At 42.8% G+C, this 20,278-nt stretch overlaps 1 protein-coding gene across 6 annotated transcripts in view; it reads right to left on the bottom strand.

Moving 5' to 3' along the window:
• CDC42BPB (CDC42 binding protein kinase beta) overlaps positions 1-14,747 on the bottom strand; it is a 98,320-nt gene extending 83,573 nt beyond the window's left edge. For 5 of the 6 annotated variants that reach the window (XM_081191000.1, XM_081191001.1, XM_081191003.1 and 2 more), the window contains exon 1: positions 13,948-14,747. In XM_081191000.1, coding sequence (XP_081047126.1) covers positions 13,948-14,125 — 178 coding nt within the window. In that variant the 5' untranslated portion in view covers positions 14,126-14,747. The remainder of the gene's footprint in view (positions 1-13,947) is intronic. The other variant, XM_081191002.1, reaches the window with a different exon arrangement.
• Positions 14,748-20,278: the final 5,531 nt, after the last annotated feature.

The following is a 20,278-nucleotide window of genomic DNA, read 5'->3' as shown; positions in this document are numbered from 1 at the left end:
TTATGAGACTTTTCTATTTCAGCAGGTTTTTAGCAGCTGGGATTAAGCCAGCAAAATTATGAGAGTTCACAAGTTCTGGATGCAGCTGGATTTTAATTGAATTGCAATGGGGTACAATTACATGATTAATCTATTTCAAATTTACATACACAGAGAAAGAGAGAAGCAACATTTTCCCTTGTCCTCTTTTGTTTTCCACAATTCCTTCTCCACAATGATCAGAAGGCAGCAAGACTTTGTGGGATTCAACATTATTTGCATGTGTGTTTGTGCACTAGTCTCTTTAGAGCATCACAGATTTGCCCTAACACTTGTTCTTAGTATACACATCATTCCTAGAAAAGCTCTACAGAACTTGAATATAGCTGAGCCATTCCTAAGTTCCTAGCTGCATGTTCCAGAAAACTTTTCACATTAAATTGGGTTTAGGAAAATGCAGCAAGAGAGCCATGAAACTAATGCTTAAGATTACTGCTCAGTTACTCTAAAAATGTGTGGATTAGGTAACTAGTCTTTCCTGCCTTCCTACGGCGATACAGATACTCATTTGGGTGCAGCTCAGTGATAGATCATTGCTCTGCATGGAGAAGGTCCCAGGTTTGACCTCTAGCATTTCCAAGTAGGGCTAGGGAAAAACTCCAGACTAAAACATAAAGAATAACGGCAAGAAGGACCAATAGTCAGCTTACAACTTCCTATGTTCCTGTCCATGTACAAAGTGCTTCTCCCTTGTCCATTCAAATAGTACTCTAGTTTGACCAAGCTTTTCCTAGCATTTCTTGTGGGCAGGGACTCACAAGTACATAAAAAAAGATTATTTTGCATTTGGAAGGGGGGAACCAGGTGTTAAGTTGATAGCAACATATGCTTCAGGTTACAGACTCCGCTAACCCAGAAATATCATGCTTCAGGTTAAGAACTTTGCTTCAGGATGAGAACAGAAATCGTGCTCCAGCGGCGCGGCAGCAGCAGGAGGCCCCATTAGCTAAAGTGCTGCTTCAGGTTAACAACAATTTCAGGTTAAGTACGGACTTCCGGAACGAATTAAGTACTTAACCTGAGGTACCACTGTATGTTATAGAGGGCTCAATGTAGGGCTGCCATACATCTGGAATTCCCTGGACAAAGACAGGTTTCGTCTGGCAAAAATTGAATTCAGGCGAAATTTTCAAAAATTGGTTAAAATGTCCGGGGGAAACCTGGGCGTATGGCAGTCCATATTGGAAGTCTTGTCACTTTTTGCCAAATTTCCTAAAAATACAATAAAAACTTATATTTATTTATTTGAAATTTTGCTCAACAACTTGTGTGTCCGGATTTTCATTTTTTAAAATATAGCAACCCAAGCTCAATGTAGACAAAAAACTATTCCTAGACAGTATATATTATTAGAGTAGAATTAATTCAATTTATTCTACAAATTGTTATATCTAGTGCAGCAATGTCCAAACGCGATTGACAGGTAGATCCCCATGGTTCCGCAGGTCGATCACAGGAGTAGAAGAGGAGTTTGCATTTGATATCCCACCTTTCACTCCCTTTAAGGAGTCTCAAAGCGGCTAACATTCTCCTTTACCTTCCTCCCCCACAACAAGCACTCTGTGAGGTGAGTGGGGCTGAGAGACTTCAGAGAAGTGTGACTGGCCCAAGGTCACCCGGCAGCTGCATGTGGAGGAGCGGAGACGCGAACCCGGTTCCCCAGATTACGAGACTACCGCTCTTAACCACTACACCACACTGGTTGTGGTGTGCCCGGTTGCTCCTTAGCGATCTCGGCGTCCCGCCACTGGTGCTATTTCCACTTGCTCAACAACTCCAAAAAACTATGGTAGATCATTGCCAGTTTTATTATAATGGGAGTAGATTGCAGTCTCTATAGAGGTGGACATGCTTGATCTAGTGAATATATTATTGTGTCTACATTCCTTATATGTAAAGAAGCTTTAAAGTGAACATTGTACAATTTTTCATCTTTCTCACTCAAAAACCAGGAAGAGTATCCATCCACAAGGATTTCAAGAGGCTGTGAGGGAGGATGCATCCACTCCTCTTCCCCCAACCAAGAAATAATCCATTATCTTCTACCAGCTGTCACCCACTTCAGTCTTCACCAGATGAGCATTTTTGCAGCAGCCCCAGAGACCTAATGCATTTCTTCTCAGGGCTTTCATTTTAACATATATTTTGCAGGTCTTAAACACACCTATGCACTTAACACTGGCACCTGCGGAGTGAAAGTGCATGCAATTTTGGAGATTTACAGTATTAAAAAATGGAACTGACTTTTTGGAATGTAAGCAGCAGGAGAGATTCTTAAAAAACAGGTTCACTGTCCTAAAATAACTAACCAGAAAGAAACTTAATGTGTGCAATCTACCAAATGATCGGTTATTATTACTTATTCTTATTCTTATTTTATTATTATTAATAATAATAATAATAATAATAATTCATTTTCTCAACTGCCCTTCACTATAAGGTCCGAGGGTGGGTTTACAGCTACTGTATTTTAAAAATCCAAAATGTTGAAAGTGGCATCAAAATGGATAGACTCTTTTATGTAGGAGCAGCCAAGCACTTTTAGCAACGTCAAGATATTATAAAGCTGAATAATTGAATCCAACTGAACAGCAGAATGAAAACGAAGGGTGCTGGCTGCTGTTTTATACTCTTGCTCCAAGCACACAAAGAAGAAAGAACAAGAAGGGCACAGCAACAAACACTCCTGCAAGTTCCAGCATGACAGGTTACGCTGCACCCATCCCATCTATGAACTGTAAAATAAATAAATAAATTAACTTATTAAGGCAAACGTGGCATTAAGACTATTGTGCTGCCTCAAAAATGTCCAGTTCCACAGTAAAAATAGAACAAGTACAATGGCACTTAAAACACGTCTGTATTTTAAATAAGTTGATCAGTTCTAAATTATAACACGTTGTCTAGGAGAGTACATTACTCCTTTATTTCTGTATTGCAGTACAAGATATTGCTATCTGAACTAGACTCTTTTTTAAAAGCTCTTGTGACCCATCAAGAGTCATTTTTCAATGATCTAAGACCTATTTCTTCCAGAATAACCACCTTACACTCTTGGGAAAAATGTAAGGAACAGTTTTTCAAGCCTAACGGAAACATGAGATAGGGCATACTCACAAAAAACACATATGAATATATATGAAAATTATTACATAGGGGGAAATGTACTTGTGCAACATTCAATGTACCTATCATCTCATTTAAACTGGATTGCCTCACCTGCATTTGCAGTGTAGCACACTAGACAGTAACCGGGTATGCAATTTAAATGTTAAGCTGGCCATGTGGCACACGACCACAAAGGTACCGTAATTCTTAGTTAAATGTAATCCTGAGCTTTACATTTAACTAAGAATTACATCTAACTAAGCAGTATGAAAATGCCTTTTTAAATTATAGCTGTTGCTAGCAAGAAATAGGTGTAGCTATCTGAACATGATCATTATAGCAAACTGTATCATTGATTTCTTCACAGAATCGGTAATCACTGCTATTTTCCAAGAGGAATTAGCAAAATACAAGGAAAAATGAAGCAAATACTTTTATTTACACTTCTAGTCTTTTGACATATAACTCAACCTTTGCCTATACACAGAGAAAAATCTAAGTTCTGCTTTATTGATGGTGGTTAAGATCCAGAGTTCCATGAGTGGGACAATCCTCCTGAAAGCGTAAGGGGAAGTATTTTCATCAGTTCCTCCCCACAACCTCATGCCCCTGTAAAGCTGCTACAGAGAGTTGGGGGGCTCACCAGAACCATACGGGAGATGGGAGTGGGAAGAAGAACAAATTTACAAGCAGACTCCCTTCACCATTCTCAGTTATTTTCATTTGCTGAAAGGATATTCTGTGCATTCCAGTGTGTATGTGTAATTTTATTAATATACTCCCAGTATATTTTGAAGCAGCGCTTCATTATAGGAATAACCTCACTGTACATAAAAAATTGACATTAATCAGATATAAGACATTTGATCATGTGCTCTTGCTTGTGATAATTTAATCATATCAGAAGAAGAAAGAATAGTGTTCAATCATCTGTTTATTCTCATTGTGTGACCTACTTCTTATTTAACTGTTTATACATTTTAACACTTCACTGTTGAAAGTCTCTTGCAATCAGAGGAGAAATATTCCTTTATAAACAGCTCACCAATCTGAAATCACCCACACACACATTTTGCAAATATCACAGCAATAAAATAAAAAATAAATGTGAAATATAGACTAACAGTAAGTTTCCACAAGAAAGGATTTTGCAGCTTCATGTTTCCATCGGCTTTTAAAGGCATCCAAGCTGGTGACCATCACTACAGTGCTGCCCCGCAAGACGAATGCCTCGCAAGACGAAAAACTCGCTAGACGAAAGGGTTTTTCGGTTTTTGCGTTGCTTCGCTAGACGATTTTCCCTATGGGCTTGCTTCGCAAGACGAAAACGTCTTGCGAGTTTGTTCACTTTTTTCTTAAAGCCGCTTGAAGAGGCGCAGTTGCGACGGACCGTGCTTCGCAAGACGAAAAACATCGCAAGACGAAAAGACTCGTGGAATGAATTAATTTCGTCTTGCGAGGCACCACTGTACATCTTGTAGTAGTAAATTCTATAGTTTAACTACACTCTGTGTGACTTCCTATTGCTTGTGTTGAACCTTCCAGCATGATCCAATGTATGAATCAGCATAAAACATTTCCTTGGAAAAGAGTTTTGCAAACTTCAGAACTGAAATTTAATAAATAATAATACAGGTGGGCATTATTTTTGTTTGTTATTATGGTTTGTATATATTTTTTGTTTTTATATTGTAAACCGCCCCATGATCTTTGGATGAAGGGCAGTATAGAAATAATAATAATAGTAATAATAATAATAATGATAGTGATTATGTTTTATGTAAAAATCCAACACAAATATTTATAATTAGAACTTTAACATATGATTTAAAATTAAATGTATAATGATATCAAAGTTATGTGATTGGTATTCTGAGCTTTATCAGGCATTAGTTTAAGATGCTCCAAACACTATCTTAATAGTCTCCCTTTCTCACTACTTTAGTCTAGGGATTTCCTTCCTTATGGACAACACCAGCTAAATCTACCATGGTTATGTGCTGCTGTGCTTTCACTGGTTCCTATTACAAGAATGATAGATTTCCACAAGACATGGAAGCAACCATTTCTAATGATGATGATTTTAGCATTTTGTTCACATTTATATACCACCATCAAAATTGTCTCAGCAACTTATGACATAAAGTTTGAATAATTATGTGAAGATAATAACTACATTGATGCATGTAAATAAGTATCGTCCAACATATTAAGTAAAAAGGTAATTTCTCAGTCACGGGAAATACTGATGGCACTTTGCCCCAAATCTCCTAATGACTGCCTCCAGGAGTTTCAAAAAGATATTACATTGCACTGGAGATAAAATAGTGCTCTTCCGAATCCCATAGCAAAACCGACAGAGGACCCAAAAGCACTTTCCCAATGGCACTGTCTGAACTTGGCCATGGAAATAGGACTGGAACCACTGTAGCACCATGCCTCCAATTCCCAGTCCATGGTCTATGTTGTCAATAGCTATGGAGAAGCTGGGGACCAAGGTCACCCTCCTCTTGTCCTGCAGGGTTTCAATCCCTACCCAGCCATGAAGTTCACTTCTAAGGTCAGTCACCATTTCTAAGCTTAACCTATCACACAGGGTTGTTGTGAGGATGAAATGGGAAGGAGGAGAATCATGTACACCACCTTGAAATCCTTTGAAGATAAAGGTGGTATATAAATTTAATTATATTAATAAAATTAATAAAAGTTTCCATATATTGCTATGCATTACGATCACCCCAGTCATCCAAGCATAAGTGCTGTAAGTGGGAGAACCACCATAAGATGGTGTAAGCTGGAAATGACAGCCCCAGCCTCATTTTACACCAACTATTATGTAAGCTTTGTTTATATGTTTATGTTGCATGTTGATGGTTGAATCTTTTATGGCTATGTACTTACTTTCTGTTTCAAGCAATTTACTGACAGTTACTTGAAATAAATGGACCTGGGCTCTGTAACTCATACTCTTAGTTGTAAACAGACTGGACTACTGCAGTGCTTTCTACCTATGGCTGCCTAGATCAGTAACAACAACTTGCATAAAACACAGCTGCCAAAATCCTGGGTCATGCTCAACAATCAGATTATAGTGTGACGACTCTGTGTCCACAGTTACTTATACTTTTCAGAGCTCAATCTAAAGTGCTGGTACTCATTTTTTAACCACCTTCATGATCCAGAATAAGTTTACCCCCAAGAACTGCCTTCACCTATCTGAACCAACCTACCCAAATCTTAAAGATGGCCTGCTCTCTATCCCATGAACTGGACAAAACTGAGGACAGGACCTTCTCAGTGATGGCACCACAACTCTTCCTGGAGAACTCTTATAGGGCTCCTCTCTTCCCAGTTTTAGGTGGGCTGTGAAAGCTTCTTTATTTAGACAGACATTTGATGTGAAAGTTTTCTATTTTTACCTGTTCCAAGTGCTTTAAAAGTTAGCTTTGTTTCTGTTCGTACCATTTTTAAATTGGGTGTGTATTATAATAATATTCCTAGAAACAATAGATTATTTTGGTTTGCCATTTCTGAGTACATTTTGTGTAGGAAAGCAAGCCAAAATGGCCTCAAATTGCTACCTTTTAAAAAAAACTACTATTAACATAAGCCTCCAGACCATAATTTGAAACTATGGCATGAAATGAGCTTGCAAGCTATGGTTTGACGGTTAGCACTAACCATAATCTCATTTGGACATCACAACAAGCCTCAATTAGAGGAAATGAAGGAGAAAAATCTGAGCTTCACAAAAAGTGAAGCGGAACTATGACTTGCTGTGAACATGCAAGCTCAAAAACAGGAGATCACGATCACTTTGCTCCTCTTCCAGTCCTGCTGCTGCTTCTGTTGCTATCTCCTGTTGCACAGCTGTGTGTTCAGCTACAATTTGGCTTAGCAGTTCATCCAAACACAGGCTTATGGTCTGTCTCACTCCAGACAAGCCATCAGCTGCAAACAAGCTTTGTTCTTAGGTTTACGGTTCATGGTTTGTCCAGAGAAAGTCCAACTATAAGCCCGGGAGTAGACAAAATGCCAAGTGACAAACCATGGCTTGAATCACAGCAAAAGGAAGACAGGGAGAGAAGCACAGCAGCCATGCTGTCCTCACACTGAACCCTCATACTATGCCATGGTCTTGTTTAGCACTGTGTGCAAATGAACTGTATTGTGAGAGGGAAGGAGGAAAACGATGGAGCAGGAAGGCACGTAGGGTACTCCCAATCTTCCAAATCATGGTTTGGACAATCAGAATGCAGCATCTAAACAGGCCAATGTATATGACACCTATAAAACCCCAACATACTTTGTCTTTTCTTGCTTTCTGTGGGTCAGAGTTTCAAACAAGAAATCTTCAAGTACTAAACAGATATGTTGCTGTAGATTTCCAAATTCTCTTAAATGGCTTAAATAGCAGTTGAACTTTCTGTGCTGGACAGATGTTAAATAATGATGCTACACTTAACTGTATCCTCCAAATAATGAAAGTGCAGATAACCCATCTCATCAAACTATTTTCTGTCCTTCTGCCATCCCCATTCATGTGTATGCCATTCCACCCCACCTCAACTTCCATGCTCCAATACACTCAGATGGGAAAATGAAACATTTTCATGCCTTCGAGTCAACCCTTGCAGAGTAAGAACGTAGAATCAAACTGTGCTTAGGGACTGTCCTTCCCCAAAGCACTTCATGCTCTATATTTTAACTTACACAGAAGAGCTCCGAGTTCTGTGTGCATGTAGAGGCTACTCAAATCTTCAACATGAAAATAATACACACTCAAATCATGTAATAGTTTATAAAACCAAGCACCAGTTTACTCATCTTTTTTTTTGTGCTACCACCTGTTCCAATATGCACTGGCTTGGAACCCAAGCTACCTTTCTGCAAAAGGAAAGGTGCCTTCCATTCACATAAGGGACTCCAACACAGAAAAGGCTCCAGCTGGCAGAAGGGGAGGGAATAATTTTTGCCAGTTTCCTTTTTTCCCTTGCAGCCACCTCCCATGCTATTCCAGAGGGCCCCTGTCCCAATCTCCCAGAGCAGATTTTCATGAAACTACAAAAGCAATTCTAACCTCAACTAACAAATTCAGAGCAACAATTGATATCTACATTCTGCTTCTCTGAACTAATAAAAATAGCTGTTGCTAGTCATACACCTGAACATACGAAGTTGTCCAGTATTGAATCAGACCATTCATTTAGTCCAATATTGACTAGTCCAACTGGCAGCAGCTCTCCAAGGTCTGAGGCAGGAATAATTCCCAATCCTGATAACCCTTCAGTTGTAGCATACCAAGGACTGGAACTGAAATCTTCTAAATGCAAAGTATGTAACTCTTCCACTAAGCTATAGCGCTTCACTATTTGAAGTATCTTGGTCGCTGGCATCAACCATCTGAATTAATGTTCAACTATTTGCTAACTCTGCCAGAGTGAAACTAAAACTATATGTACCATTTAATAGGTGAAGTAATAGGTTATCAATAAGGTATTTCTTCTAAAAAGACCAAAGAGCTTTGCTAAGGGTTTGTGGCCTGTCACTAATAGTTGCATAGCAGAGTGTTGACAAATTTCAGGATGTTCAACAACTAGGAATTTTCTTGTTGTTTCCTTATAAGCACTAGTAGCCTAATGGGAGATGGCAAGTCACAGAAATAACTTGGGCCTTTAACAGAAATTTCTGTTTAGGTATTAGGATAATGGTTTGAAATGTACTTTTTTGTAATGGGCTTTAAACACATCCAGTTATCCTGTATAGCACCAGATGGTGGTTCACACATGCATTTCAATTACTTTAAAAAAACTACTTTCACTCTGATGCTATAGTCTGCTAAACAAGGCAAATGTGGGTAGAAATCGGTGCTAAGGGTCACAATATGGGTCACTGCCCACATCAGAATTGAATCAGGATGTTGCACCAATGCAAGAGTTCAGGACAGTGTTAATTAACTACACACTAGAACATGATTTTTGTGTGTGGAAAAGCGGCATACAAATAAAACAAATGAATACTTCCAATTCTTTCAATAACTGCAGCCTTTCTAAATGCTTCACAAGGAACTTTACAGTGCAGATAGTCAGTCTATAAAAAAGGGAACTCCATGGTTCCTGCAGCAAGGAAGATGGAGTCATGGGTGGTCCTAGGCAGCCCTTATGCTTCTGTTCAGAGATTACTGTGGGAATAGCAGGAGGCAAGTAGAAGCTTTGTTATGCTGCTAGATCTGCCCCAGACTGCTGCAGGTTAGAAGACAAAGAACTCTCCTCTCTTTGCTGACACGATCAAACAAACAAAAAATTAAGATGTACTGACAGAATAGTATTCTTGGTTTAATGGGCTATTTAACCAGCCTTGTATTTAAACAGTAGCCTGGTAGTCACAAGTAACTAGAAATTCCATACAGACAAGTGAGTGGACTGGCAAAGGAGGGAAGATTCTTTGCATTTCTCCACCACTAGTCAGGCTCAGTTTCCATGCTAGTTGTGGGGAAAGCCCATCCCTGAGCCCAGTCCCTCCTTGACCAACCTGTTTTGTAGAATACTTTAAAAAAGAGCTGCCTGCTAAGAAGGCAGCATCCTGCATTTCCATGCTGATGTAGAAAGAGGATTTCCCCTACTCTCCAGCCAGCAGGGAAACACAGGCCATTGGCCTCTTATCAGGCTAGGAATTTTTGGGCGCTTTACAAAACAGCATTGGATTTCAGTAAAGTGTGCAATCAGTTGACAATATTTCACCAGTTGACTGAAGGGAGTGCCAAACATAAACACAGCAGAATGCAAGTATTATTAATTTTCACACTCATATATACTTTTTGTGGCCAAGAATAGGATGTGTGTAGGGCAAGATGGGAGTTTAATCAGTGTAATTCATTTTCTTGATTAACCAATGTCACTATCCCAGAGCCTTTAGGATGTAACAAGTCATATATAAAATAAAATCAGTTAGCTAATTTTTCTTTCACTAAGTTACTTCTTTTTGAATTGTAGTAACTGCTTTTAAAATAGTAGCTGTAAATCATTTCTACTTTTTAAAAACATTCATCAGTCATACAATGATGACATGGAAGCTACTGCGCTGGTATCAGAGTATAAAGGTGTTCACTTCCAGAAATATGCAGGCCAATGTCCTCTGTCAACCAGTACACAAAAATGACCTGCACATGAAAGAACACTTTTCCCTTCATGAAACTATATTACAGCAATTTATCCACATCAACTGGTTTACACAAATACACAGAACTCATGATGGAGGTGCACCATATTTCCGCCACAAAACAAGCAATCAATGTGGTGGGCTTCCAAAGCAGATGCTGGACAGTGTTTAATTATTCAGTTGGCAATTATTGACGCCAATACAGATGACTCCAGGAAGTGAATCCTCTTAGTTGGTTAATGTATAACAAAGAGCAATGGTCCCTACAGAAATTGAGAGCCAGCTGTTCACATTTTAGAGCACTAAGACTTCTCCAAAATTACATGAAGCTCTTTCTAGGGAAGTTCTGACACTTTTTAAAAGAAGTCTTCCAACAAAAACCAAGCAAAACAACAACAACCATTTGGGAGAAAAGGAATCATTTTTGAAAGAAGCAAAATGGAGCGTTAATACTCTTAAATGTTGGTTCCCCACCTGACAACTTTTTACTGAATGGAATTTAGTTGTCCTTAGCAATAAATCTTGGTCAAAAACAAACTCTGAAACCATTTCCAGTTTCCTTTGGACCTATCTAGAAGCAGACAAAGTACTTTCAGAATCAAGAAAATGTAACGTTCAGAATTTAAAAACAGTATGCTGATTTGTATTTCTATTATTATTTTTACAAAGTAACTTAAAAAAATTAATTCTTGGTCCTTTTTTCCTGCTTCAGTCTGTTTAATTGCTGCACACTTTTCACTGTCATCATGCTTAAAACTATGATCACAAAACACAATTATTGTGTATTCTGTATAAAATTTAAAAAAATAAAATAAAGTTAGCAAAAAATACCATGAGGATTGTGCAGAACTGACTTAGTGCATTGAACATTTACTCACAAACATATCCCTAACAAATCTGACAGAATAGGATGTGAAATACTGTTGAAACAGTGGAACTTGAGTGCCTGCTTCTCCTTTCCTCTCCCTCCACCCATTCCAGGTAGAACAGGCTAAGAAAGGTCATGGGATTAACTTGACATTTCAGGCTAAGCTTAGCCTGGCACCAAGCCGAGGATATTTCACTGCTGTGTTTTCTATGTACAGTTTTATTTATCTTCATTTTTTTATTCCTTTTAGTGCAAAACACTTTAACTAGTGTTAAATAACATACAGTATCAGCGCAACAACAGTGTCAAAACACAGAAGCTCATCTGAAAGCGTGTATAAACAAAAGCTTTTTTTCTCTCCATAACATCTATACGTTTTCTCAGCAGCACCTCAGCTGTAGGTGCTGTACTTCTGAACTGGCATCCCCCTCAGTACCATATCCTGGAATTTCCCAAGAAGGGGGTTTATGAATTTCATCTCCCCCCTCCTGTCTAATCCTTGCTGATAGGCAGGCTCATTATTGCTTCCAGGCAGGTCAGCTGACAAAAGAAATCACTTGGTCAGTTACCACATGACCACCATAATTCGTGGACTCTCTTCCCACTTGGAGAATTTGTGACGTGTAGCTTCCAGATCAACTTGCAGCCCAAAACTGCAGACAACCAGTCTACACACAGTTAGGCCCACATCGTTTCAAAACTCATAAGTAAACCAATTACTTAGTAATGCAACAACTATGAAATCCAGTCCATCAAGTTGTGCTCCAAAAAGTTAGATCTCAACCTTTAAGTGACTTGCCTTCAACTGATGGGTAGGGACCCACTACTGGATTGTGATCTGATTTAAGGTGGACTGCAACAGGAACACTTCCACCATGCAAATATGACAAGTATGGTAAGAAAATGCACAGTTTGACTGAAAGGTGGGTCCCACATCTGGAAAAGTTGAAAACTACTGCTGTATATCAAGAGGTCCATTAGCTACAACAGCTTAACTCCCAATCCAGAATGCTGGCAAATGCTATCCTCCTGCTCCCCAATTTGGAAAAGCATCTCTTACTGTAACCAACAGTCAAGAGGGCTTTTTCTCCCCAAACTGGGGAAAGGGAGATAATCATTCATCTAGATCAGTGTTTCCCAACCTTGGGTCTCCAGCTGCTTTTGGACTACAACTCCCATCATCCCTAGCTAGCAGTACCAGTGGCCAGGGATGGTGGGAAATGTAGTCCGAAAACAGCTAGAGACCAAAGGTTGGGAAACACTGATCTAGATTACCAGTATGAAGGCTAATCCTGAATTTACTCTCCCAATATGGCATCCAACTCTGCTATGATAGAATCAGGTTCCCTCACTCTACCACTTTATCAGCCAGTAGGTGAAAATCTTCTTCTTAGAACCATATATATATATTTCTGCCTGTATTTCTGTACTCCTACAGAACAGTAGTACTTCCTTGCTGGGAGCTGCTTCTGCTAAGTAATAGCATCAATTATTTCCAATACAATATTTATCCAAACTGCCACCAGCATGCATTTTCACAAACCACGTAACATTCTCCTCAAAAGACCCTCCTTGACCATGATCTTGGCCAGTCCTTGCTTCTACCTGGAACACGCATTATTGTTCAATATCTCGAAAATTCCGCTATACAACTCCAGCCCTCCACACCCCAGCAAAGTTCCTGTTCCTGATCTTGCATCTGCATCATTATCTTTCTTCCATATCCTTGCTACTTCTATTCATGAGTCAATGCTCTTCCTACCCCACCCAACTTCCTCACCTCATCACCAGCAAATTCATAGGCTGACAAAACCCATTGCCAGACAGCTCACTGACTGATCCCTCTTACTTCAAGGCTCGCTCTAACCTATGTTTGTGCTACTCATCATCTCCTTAATAATATTGTATCCCATTTCCCACTGCAAGCCCAAGAGGTGACATTTATCCCTTAGCTGCTCCTAGCCCCATGTGTAAGATTTTATGCTGAATAATCTGGAAGTATCCCCACACATACTCCAAATCTGGATACCACCTCAGCTTTCTCTTCCTTTATGTATGCCGTGCTTTATAATATGATGTGTCCTCTGCTTGCCAAGCGCCACTAAACACTCATTCCGTCACCCTCATTGTTGTCACCATTCCCAGAGTCTCCTAATGGAACAATCATCAACAGGCTATGATGCCGCCCTCCACACCAATACCTGTGTCTGGGGCTAGGCTAGGCCCTGCAAGAGCAGCAGCTCTCCCTGCTCAATCCCGGCCAACACTTCCTTCATGCAACCACCATGCAGGCCCTGTTGTTGCACCATGCCCATTGTCCCTTCACATCGCTGTCAGATCCCTCTCCCAATCCGCTCCCTAAGAAAAACCACCCCCGAGCACCCGGAAGCATTCTCCAACTCCCAACCAGGTATGATCAAAACTCGCCTTTCCTTAAAACTTTGCTCTCTTCCTTACCCTCCCCCCGCCCCGAAACTATCCCGTCCTCTCCAAACAGACCTGGGCCCAACCCTCAGCTGACAGGTCTGCACAAAGTCATCTGCGTGGGTCTGGGGCTACCTGCCCCTCCGCCGAAAACTCCCGTAAGCAAATGTGCGGCGGTCCACCCAGCCCCCACCCCAAACCCCCCACCAGAGATTTCCTCGTATTTCTTCGCTCCCAACAGCAGATTGAGGGCCCGAGCCTCGCCGTGGCTCCTCGAGAGCAAGCCCTGGCGATCCCTCCCCAAGACAGCACCCCCACCCCTCGTTCCCCCTCGCGTCCCCGGCTCTCACCCCACTCGAGGAAGTCGGAGACGAGCCTGTCCCTGCGGAGCGGCGAGTCCCGGCTGCACTCGGTGTAGAGGCCGACCAGGAGGTCCAGCAGCGCCTCGACGCTCAGGACGCTCTCGTTGCGCCGCGGCCCGTCCAGCAGCAGCTGCTCCAGCTTCTTCAGCCGCACCTTGGCCGACATGGTGGCGGCGGCCGCTGCTGCTGCTGAGCGGAGCGGCTGGCCGAGCCCACCAGGCGGGAAGGAGGGAGAGGCCGCGAGGCTGAGGGAGCGAGAGAGAAGCGAGGCAGGGGGAGAAAGACGAGAGAGAGGAGGGCGACCGAGGAAGAGGGAGGAAAGGAAAGAGGCGCCGCCTCAGGCTCTGGGCAGCGGCGGCAGCATCCGGCTAGTTCCTCCCTCAGCGCTCTCCGGCGAGAGACCCGGCGCCCCGGGCCCGGCTGAAGCCCTGGCGACGGCCGCTGCGCCTCCGCGCTACGCCCGCATTTCCACAGGCCTTCCTCGGCGGCGGCGGCGGCAGCTCCTCCGGGCTCGGCTCCAGGCCCGGCTGGTCCATGGGCCGGTCCCTCCCCCTTCGGACCCGCCCTCTCGCTTCGCCTGGCAACCGAGGAAGAGGAGGAGGAGGAGGCGGTGCGTATGTGGATGTGGGGAGAAGAAGCCGGGCAGGGAGGGGGAGGATTGTGGTCGTCGCCACACAGGCCGCCGCCGAACCAGTGGTCCCTTCCCAACGGTCTGAGGGAGCTGCCACTAACGCCGGCAGCCTCTCTCTCTCTCTCTCTCTCTCTCACACACACACACACACACACATTCACACACCCCTCCCTGGCGCGCCCATGCGCACGCGCGCCTGGGATCGCGATGCGTTGGCTGTGGCCATCCGGGCAACGGGAAAGGAGGGCGGGGGGCGTGGCCGTGTCGTCCCGAGGAAGCTTCCCTCAGGTTGGCCGCTTGCGCAACCGTTGGAAGCCGTTGCCCGGGGAGAAGGGAGCCGCCGAGTCATAGCTGCTGCTGCTGCTGCTGCTGCTGCTTATTATTATTATTATTATTATTATTATTATTATTATTATTATTATTATTATTATTATTATTATTATTATTATTTCTTACCTGCCCTTCACTGCAAAATCCCAGAGCGGGCTGCAACCATATAAAAATACAGTATTAAGTTTCGTTAAAAACAAGCTACGCCTCTGACATAAAATGCAGTATGAAAATTAGTCTGAAGGACCGTTCACATTTCAAGGGTTTTAAGCGCTTCAAGGGCGTTATTTATCTGTTTTGTGAAATTCATACGCTGCTTGATTTGTTAAAAAAAAACAACCATCGCACAGCAGTTTACGGAAAGATAAAACGTTAAAAATCAAGAGAAGTTTAGAGCCCTGCTTGGAAATACTAAGATTAAAATCTCCTCGGTTTCCTAAGCATCTAGGTTGGCTTGTCTGAACAAGGATGTTTTTAGCAAGCGCTGAAAACAGTGCAGAGAAGGCACCTGCTTGGTATTGATAGGCAGGGTTATGCCGATTTGTATCAGGGGAAAGAGGCTGCTATTTTATGGAAACAATGCAGTGGTTTAAGGTTGTTGTTTTTCACCTCTCTCCCACTCCCTGTGACTTGGAACAGCTGCATCAATGGTGGAAATTTTGACGGGGTGGGAGCAGCAGCCTCTCCCAGCACAGACAGATCACTTTCCCCCTGCTGAATATCTGTCTGTCACACAGTTGTGTGTGGTGAGCTGTTTTCTTTTCTTTCCTCAACTTGGGGTGAACTCTGCCTTTGTAGGGTAGGATGGGATCTTGCAGTACGCTCAGAGACTCGGGCTGCAAACCCAGATCCACACAAGGAGATTAACATCAGTGCAAGCATGTGTAGAATTTTTCTACCTGGTTTAAATGTCATTCATATCCACACTGCACATTTAAAGGTAAAGGGACCCCTGACCATTAGGTCCAGTCATGACCGACTCTAGGGTTGCGGCTCTCATCTCGCTTTATTGGCCAAGGGAGCCGTTGTATAGCTTCTGGGTCATGTGGCCAGCATGACTAAGCCGCTTCTGGTGAACCAGAGCAGCGCACGGAAATACCGTTTACCTTCCTGCTGGAGCGGTACCTATTTATCTACTTGCACTTTGACGTGCTTTCAAACTGCTAGGTTGGCAAGAGCAGGGACCAAGCAATGGGAACTCACCCCATCGTGGGGATTCGAACCGCCGACCTTCTGATCGGCAAGTCCTAGGCTCTTTGGTTTAACCCACAGCTCCACCCATGTCCCACTGCACATTTAGAGCACTCTAAATACCACTGTAGCATCCATTGTTTCCCAGAAAGGATTCCGGGGGCAGGGGGACGTTTGTAGCTCTTGCGGGGGTGTGGGGTCCTAAAAAGTCTTGAGAGTGAAATTCCTGCATTGCAAGGGGTTAGACTAGTTGACCCTCAGGGTCCCGAGTCCACAATTCTATGATTCTATGAAATACCACCCATAAGGACATAATAGCTCTTTGCATCAGGCCAGTGGCCCAGCTAGTCCTATTCTCACAGTGGCAATCCAAAGCTCACAAGCACTACGTTGATCATTCATTGTGACTTTCCTTAGTGAAAAGAGTACGCCTTGAACTATTTGAGCATGCCCCCCCCCAATTCCCAGGGAATAAGGTATACAGCTACCTTGGATCCCGAATGCCTTGCGACTTGAGCGTTTTGGCTCCCAAATGCTGCAAACCCGGAAGTGAGTGTTCCGGTTTGCGAACGTTCTTTGGAACCCGAATATTCAACGGGGCTTCTGCAGCTTCCAATTGGCTGCAGGAGCTTCCTGCAGCCAATCGGAAGCTCTGCGTTGGTTTCTGAACATTTTGGAAGTCGAACAGACTTCTGTAACAGATTCCATTCGACCTCTGAGGTACTGCTGTAGTTTGAATTTGAATAAATGTATGTGGGGAAAAGATTGGTGCCAGAATTATCGTAATCTGGAATTCTCCACAGGAGCCCAGTGCTTCCTGGGACCCAGATTAAGGTTACATAGGAAAAGCAGAAGCAAATCTATTTTCTTCATTCCCTATTTTTGCTATAATGGCCAAAGTAGAATACGGATTGTCCCTGTAGCAGATTCTCTGAGCTCTAGAGCAGCTGTGGGGAACCTTGAGCCCTCCAGATGTTGCCAGAACTCCCATCATTCCTAGCCATTGGCCATGCTTGTCCTGGTTGATGAGAGCTGCAGTTCAGTAACATCTGGAAGGCCAAAACTTCTCTGCGCCTGCTGTGAACACAGTTTAACGAAGGCAAAAGGCCATAACAAATAATAAATATTTAAATACAGTTTTAAAATGTGACTGTCAACTCTAGATTTACAAAGCTAGAGCAACAGTTCTTCTTTCGCACATCACCAGCGCAACACACTTCTGTGGTTCCAACAAAATAATACCGGTAAATGGCATATTTGTCCTTTGCTACTTGAAAGTAATATAGTATCTGTGTTCCACATAAAATATTTATTTCACTTACTGTAAGATCAATAAATCACTGTCTTGGAGCTACATATAGGCTGCATGCTAAAATGTAATGCAGAGGTTAGTGGACTACCAGCTCCCATCATGACCCTTGGACATGCTGACTGGAGCTGATGAGAGTTGGGAGTACACCAACATCTGGAGGACCACAAGTTCCCAGTTGTGACATAATACACCCTACCTTTTATTACTGGTGCAGCACAGACACATAATCTGACCCCTAAGTGTTTTTACTGTATTGGGGTTTCCATCCCATACAATCTGCACAATTTAAAATGATACCCAGTTTTCTCGAAGCTACCAGCATGAGCTTGACCAAACTGCGGAAGGCAGTGGAAGACAGGAGTGCCTGGTGTGCTCTGGTCCATGGGGACAACAACAACAACAACCCAGTTTTTTAGGTAGGGCATGCCTCTATAGTGTTACCCACCAAGCCAAATACAGGTCACCAACCATATAGGGCAGCCCAATAATATTATTTTGCTTTTGCAACTAGCCTGGGACTGATGAAAATAAAGACATTCTCTGCAGCCTGCATTCAACCTGGTGGGTCACAAGTTGTACTGGCCTGGGGTAGGTGTTGTCTGTCTTGAGGGACATGCTAAAAATAAAAGTGACTTGACTAGAAGGAAAGAAAACATGCCCTAACAGTTCCTTTTTCCTGCCTGATGTCTCGGTGGAAAAATACAGACCTCTCTTCCTCGCTCCAGTCCTATGAAATTATGTTCAGTTGTTGCTTTTGTTGAACCAGTGAAAATGAAGAGACTCCTACAGTGTTTTTCCTGAAATGGCCCTTAATATGAAACATTTATGTGAAGTAAAACTGGAGGGATATTCTAAGCCAAGATGTTTGCCCAGGTTTCTTGGCATTGTTCCAAGAAATGGAGTAGATAGCACAAGAGGAATATCCTGTGTTAGATTTTGATGGCAACAGGAAATGGCTGTGTCACTGCTTCAGGAAAATCCACCCAGAGATCAGGGGTTTTGGACCAACAAATGTGAAGTAACCAATAAGGAGATAGAAGAGTACCGATTCTCAAAATGTTAGGATAGCTCATGCTGTGGAGAGGCTGTGGTGAATTCAAGACAATCATTCCTGGAACTCAGGAATAATGTTGGTTCCAGGGTTGGAGGGCAGTCTTTGGCACTCTCAGGGAGCCCCCTTAATCTGAAAGAGAGAGGGCGTGCAAACCAATAATTATCTCTTAGGTCTGAGCTTGGGTTCTCTGTGCAGAATAGGAACAGGAGCATTATTAAGGGGGCCTTGGCAAATGCCCAAACTTGTCATTCTCTGGAGCTCCTCCTGAATAAAACCTGCCATGGGGAGACGCAGGGCCACTTCAAGCGGTTTGATGAGTCAATTAAAAAACTTTCAGCCAGCAGAAAGGTGATTCAAGGCAGCAGCAGCAGACCTCTTTAAGAATTGATGTTTGTTTTTATTTATTCATTCACTTGTGATCCCCCAATAACAGTGTTCTCTGAATGGACTACAACAGTAGAACACTAAAACACAGTAACCACCCGCAATCAATTTGAAAATCAATGAACCGGTATAAAAACAGGGTGTGTGCTCTTTTTATATGTGATATGAATAAAAAAAACAATGAAAAGAATAATAAAAGGATCAGTTGTAGCAAATTAAGATGCACCGCATCACTAAAATTATGTACAGTAAAATTGCACAGATATCAGAAGTGTGGCCTGATGCCAGAAAGAGAACGAGGAAGGTGCCAGATCAGTCTCTGCATAACTCGGGTGCCCCAGCTCAAAAGGCATCTCAGAGGGGACACCCAGAGAAGGACTCCTAAAGATGATTTCAGGGTCCAGGTAGGTCTATGTGGAAGGCAGTGATCCTTCAGGTAATCTAGTCCCAAGCTGTCAATACAAGACTTTCGAAAACTATGGTTGACTGGCATTGCCTTAAAAGAGGCATTCTTAGAGTGGCTTTGGATCCCTACTCTGCAAAAGAAAGCCCTCCATTTGAAGTCATACTCTATTTGGAGAGCTGTCCTTTCCAAGGAGATAACAGGGAGAGCAGGAAGAATTTTGAATTGGGCCCCCCAACAGCAGGCAACTGGGCAGCAGCCTGAGCAGGCATACAGATCTTCTGTACTCCCTAACCCTTGGAACATAGAATCATAGAATCATAGAGTTGGAAGAGACCACAAGGGCCATCGAGTCCAACCCCCTGCCAAGCAGGAAACACCATCAGAGCACTCCTGACATATGGTTGTCAAGCCTCTGCTTAAAGACCTCCAAAGAAGGAGACTCCATCACACTCCTTGGCAGCAAATTCCACTGTCAAACAGCTCTTACTGTCAGGAAGTTCTTCCTAATGTTTAGGTGGAATCTTCTTTCTTGTAGGTTGGATCCATTGCTCCGTGTCCGCTTCTCTGGAGCAGCAGAAAACAACCTTTCTCCCTCCTCTATGTGACATCCTTTTATATATTTGAACATGGCTATCATATCACCCCTTAACCTCCTCTTCTCCAGGCTAAACATGCCCAGCTCCCTTAGCCGTTCCTCATAAGGCATCGTTTCCAGGCCTTTGACCATTTTGGTTGCCCTCCTCTGGACACGTTCCAGTTTGTCAGTGTCCTTCTTGAATTGTAGTGCCCAGAACTGGACACAGTACTCCAGGTGAGGTCTGACCAGAGCAGAATACAGTAGCACTATTACTTCCCTTGATCTAGATGCTATACTCCTATTGATGCAGCCCAGAATTGCATTGGCTTTTTTAGCTGCCGCGTCACACTGTTGGCTCATGTCAAGTTTGTGGTCAACCAAGACTCCTAGATCCTTTTCACATGTACTGCTCTCAAGCCAGGTGTCACCCATGT

This window comes from Podarcis bocagei (assembly GCF_964188305.1).
Source record: "Podarcis bocagei genome assembly, chromosome: 1".
NCBI classification, from domain to species: Eukaryota; Metazoa; Chordata; class Lepidosauria; order Squamata; family Lacertidae; genus Podarcis; species Podarcis bocagei.
This window is presented reverse-complemented; position numbering and strand designations above follow the sequence as displayed.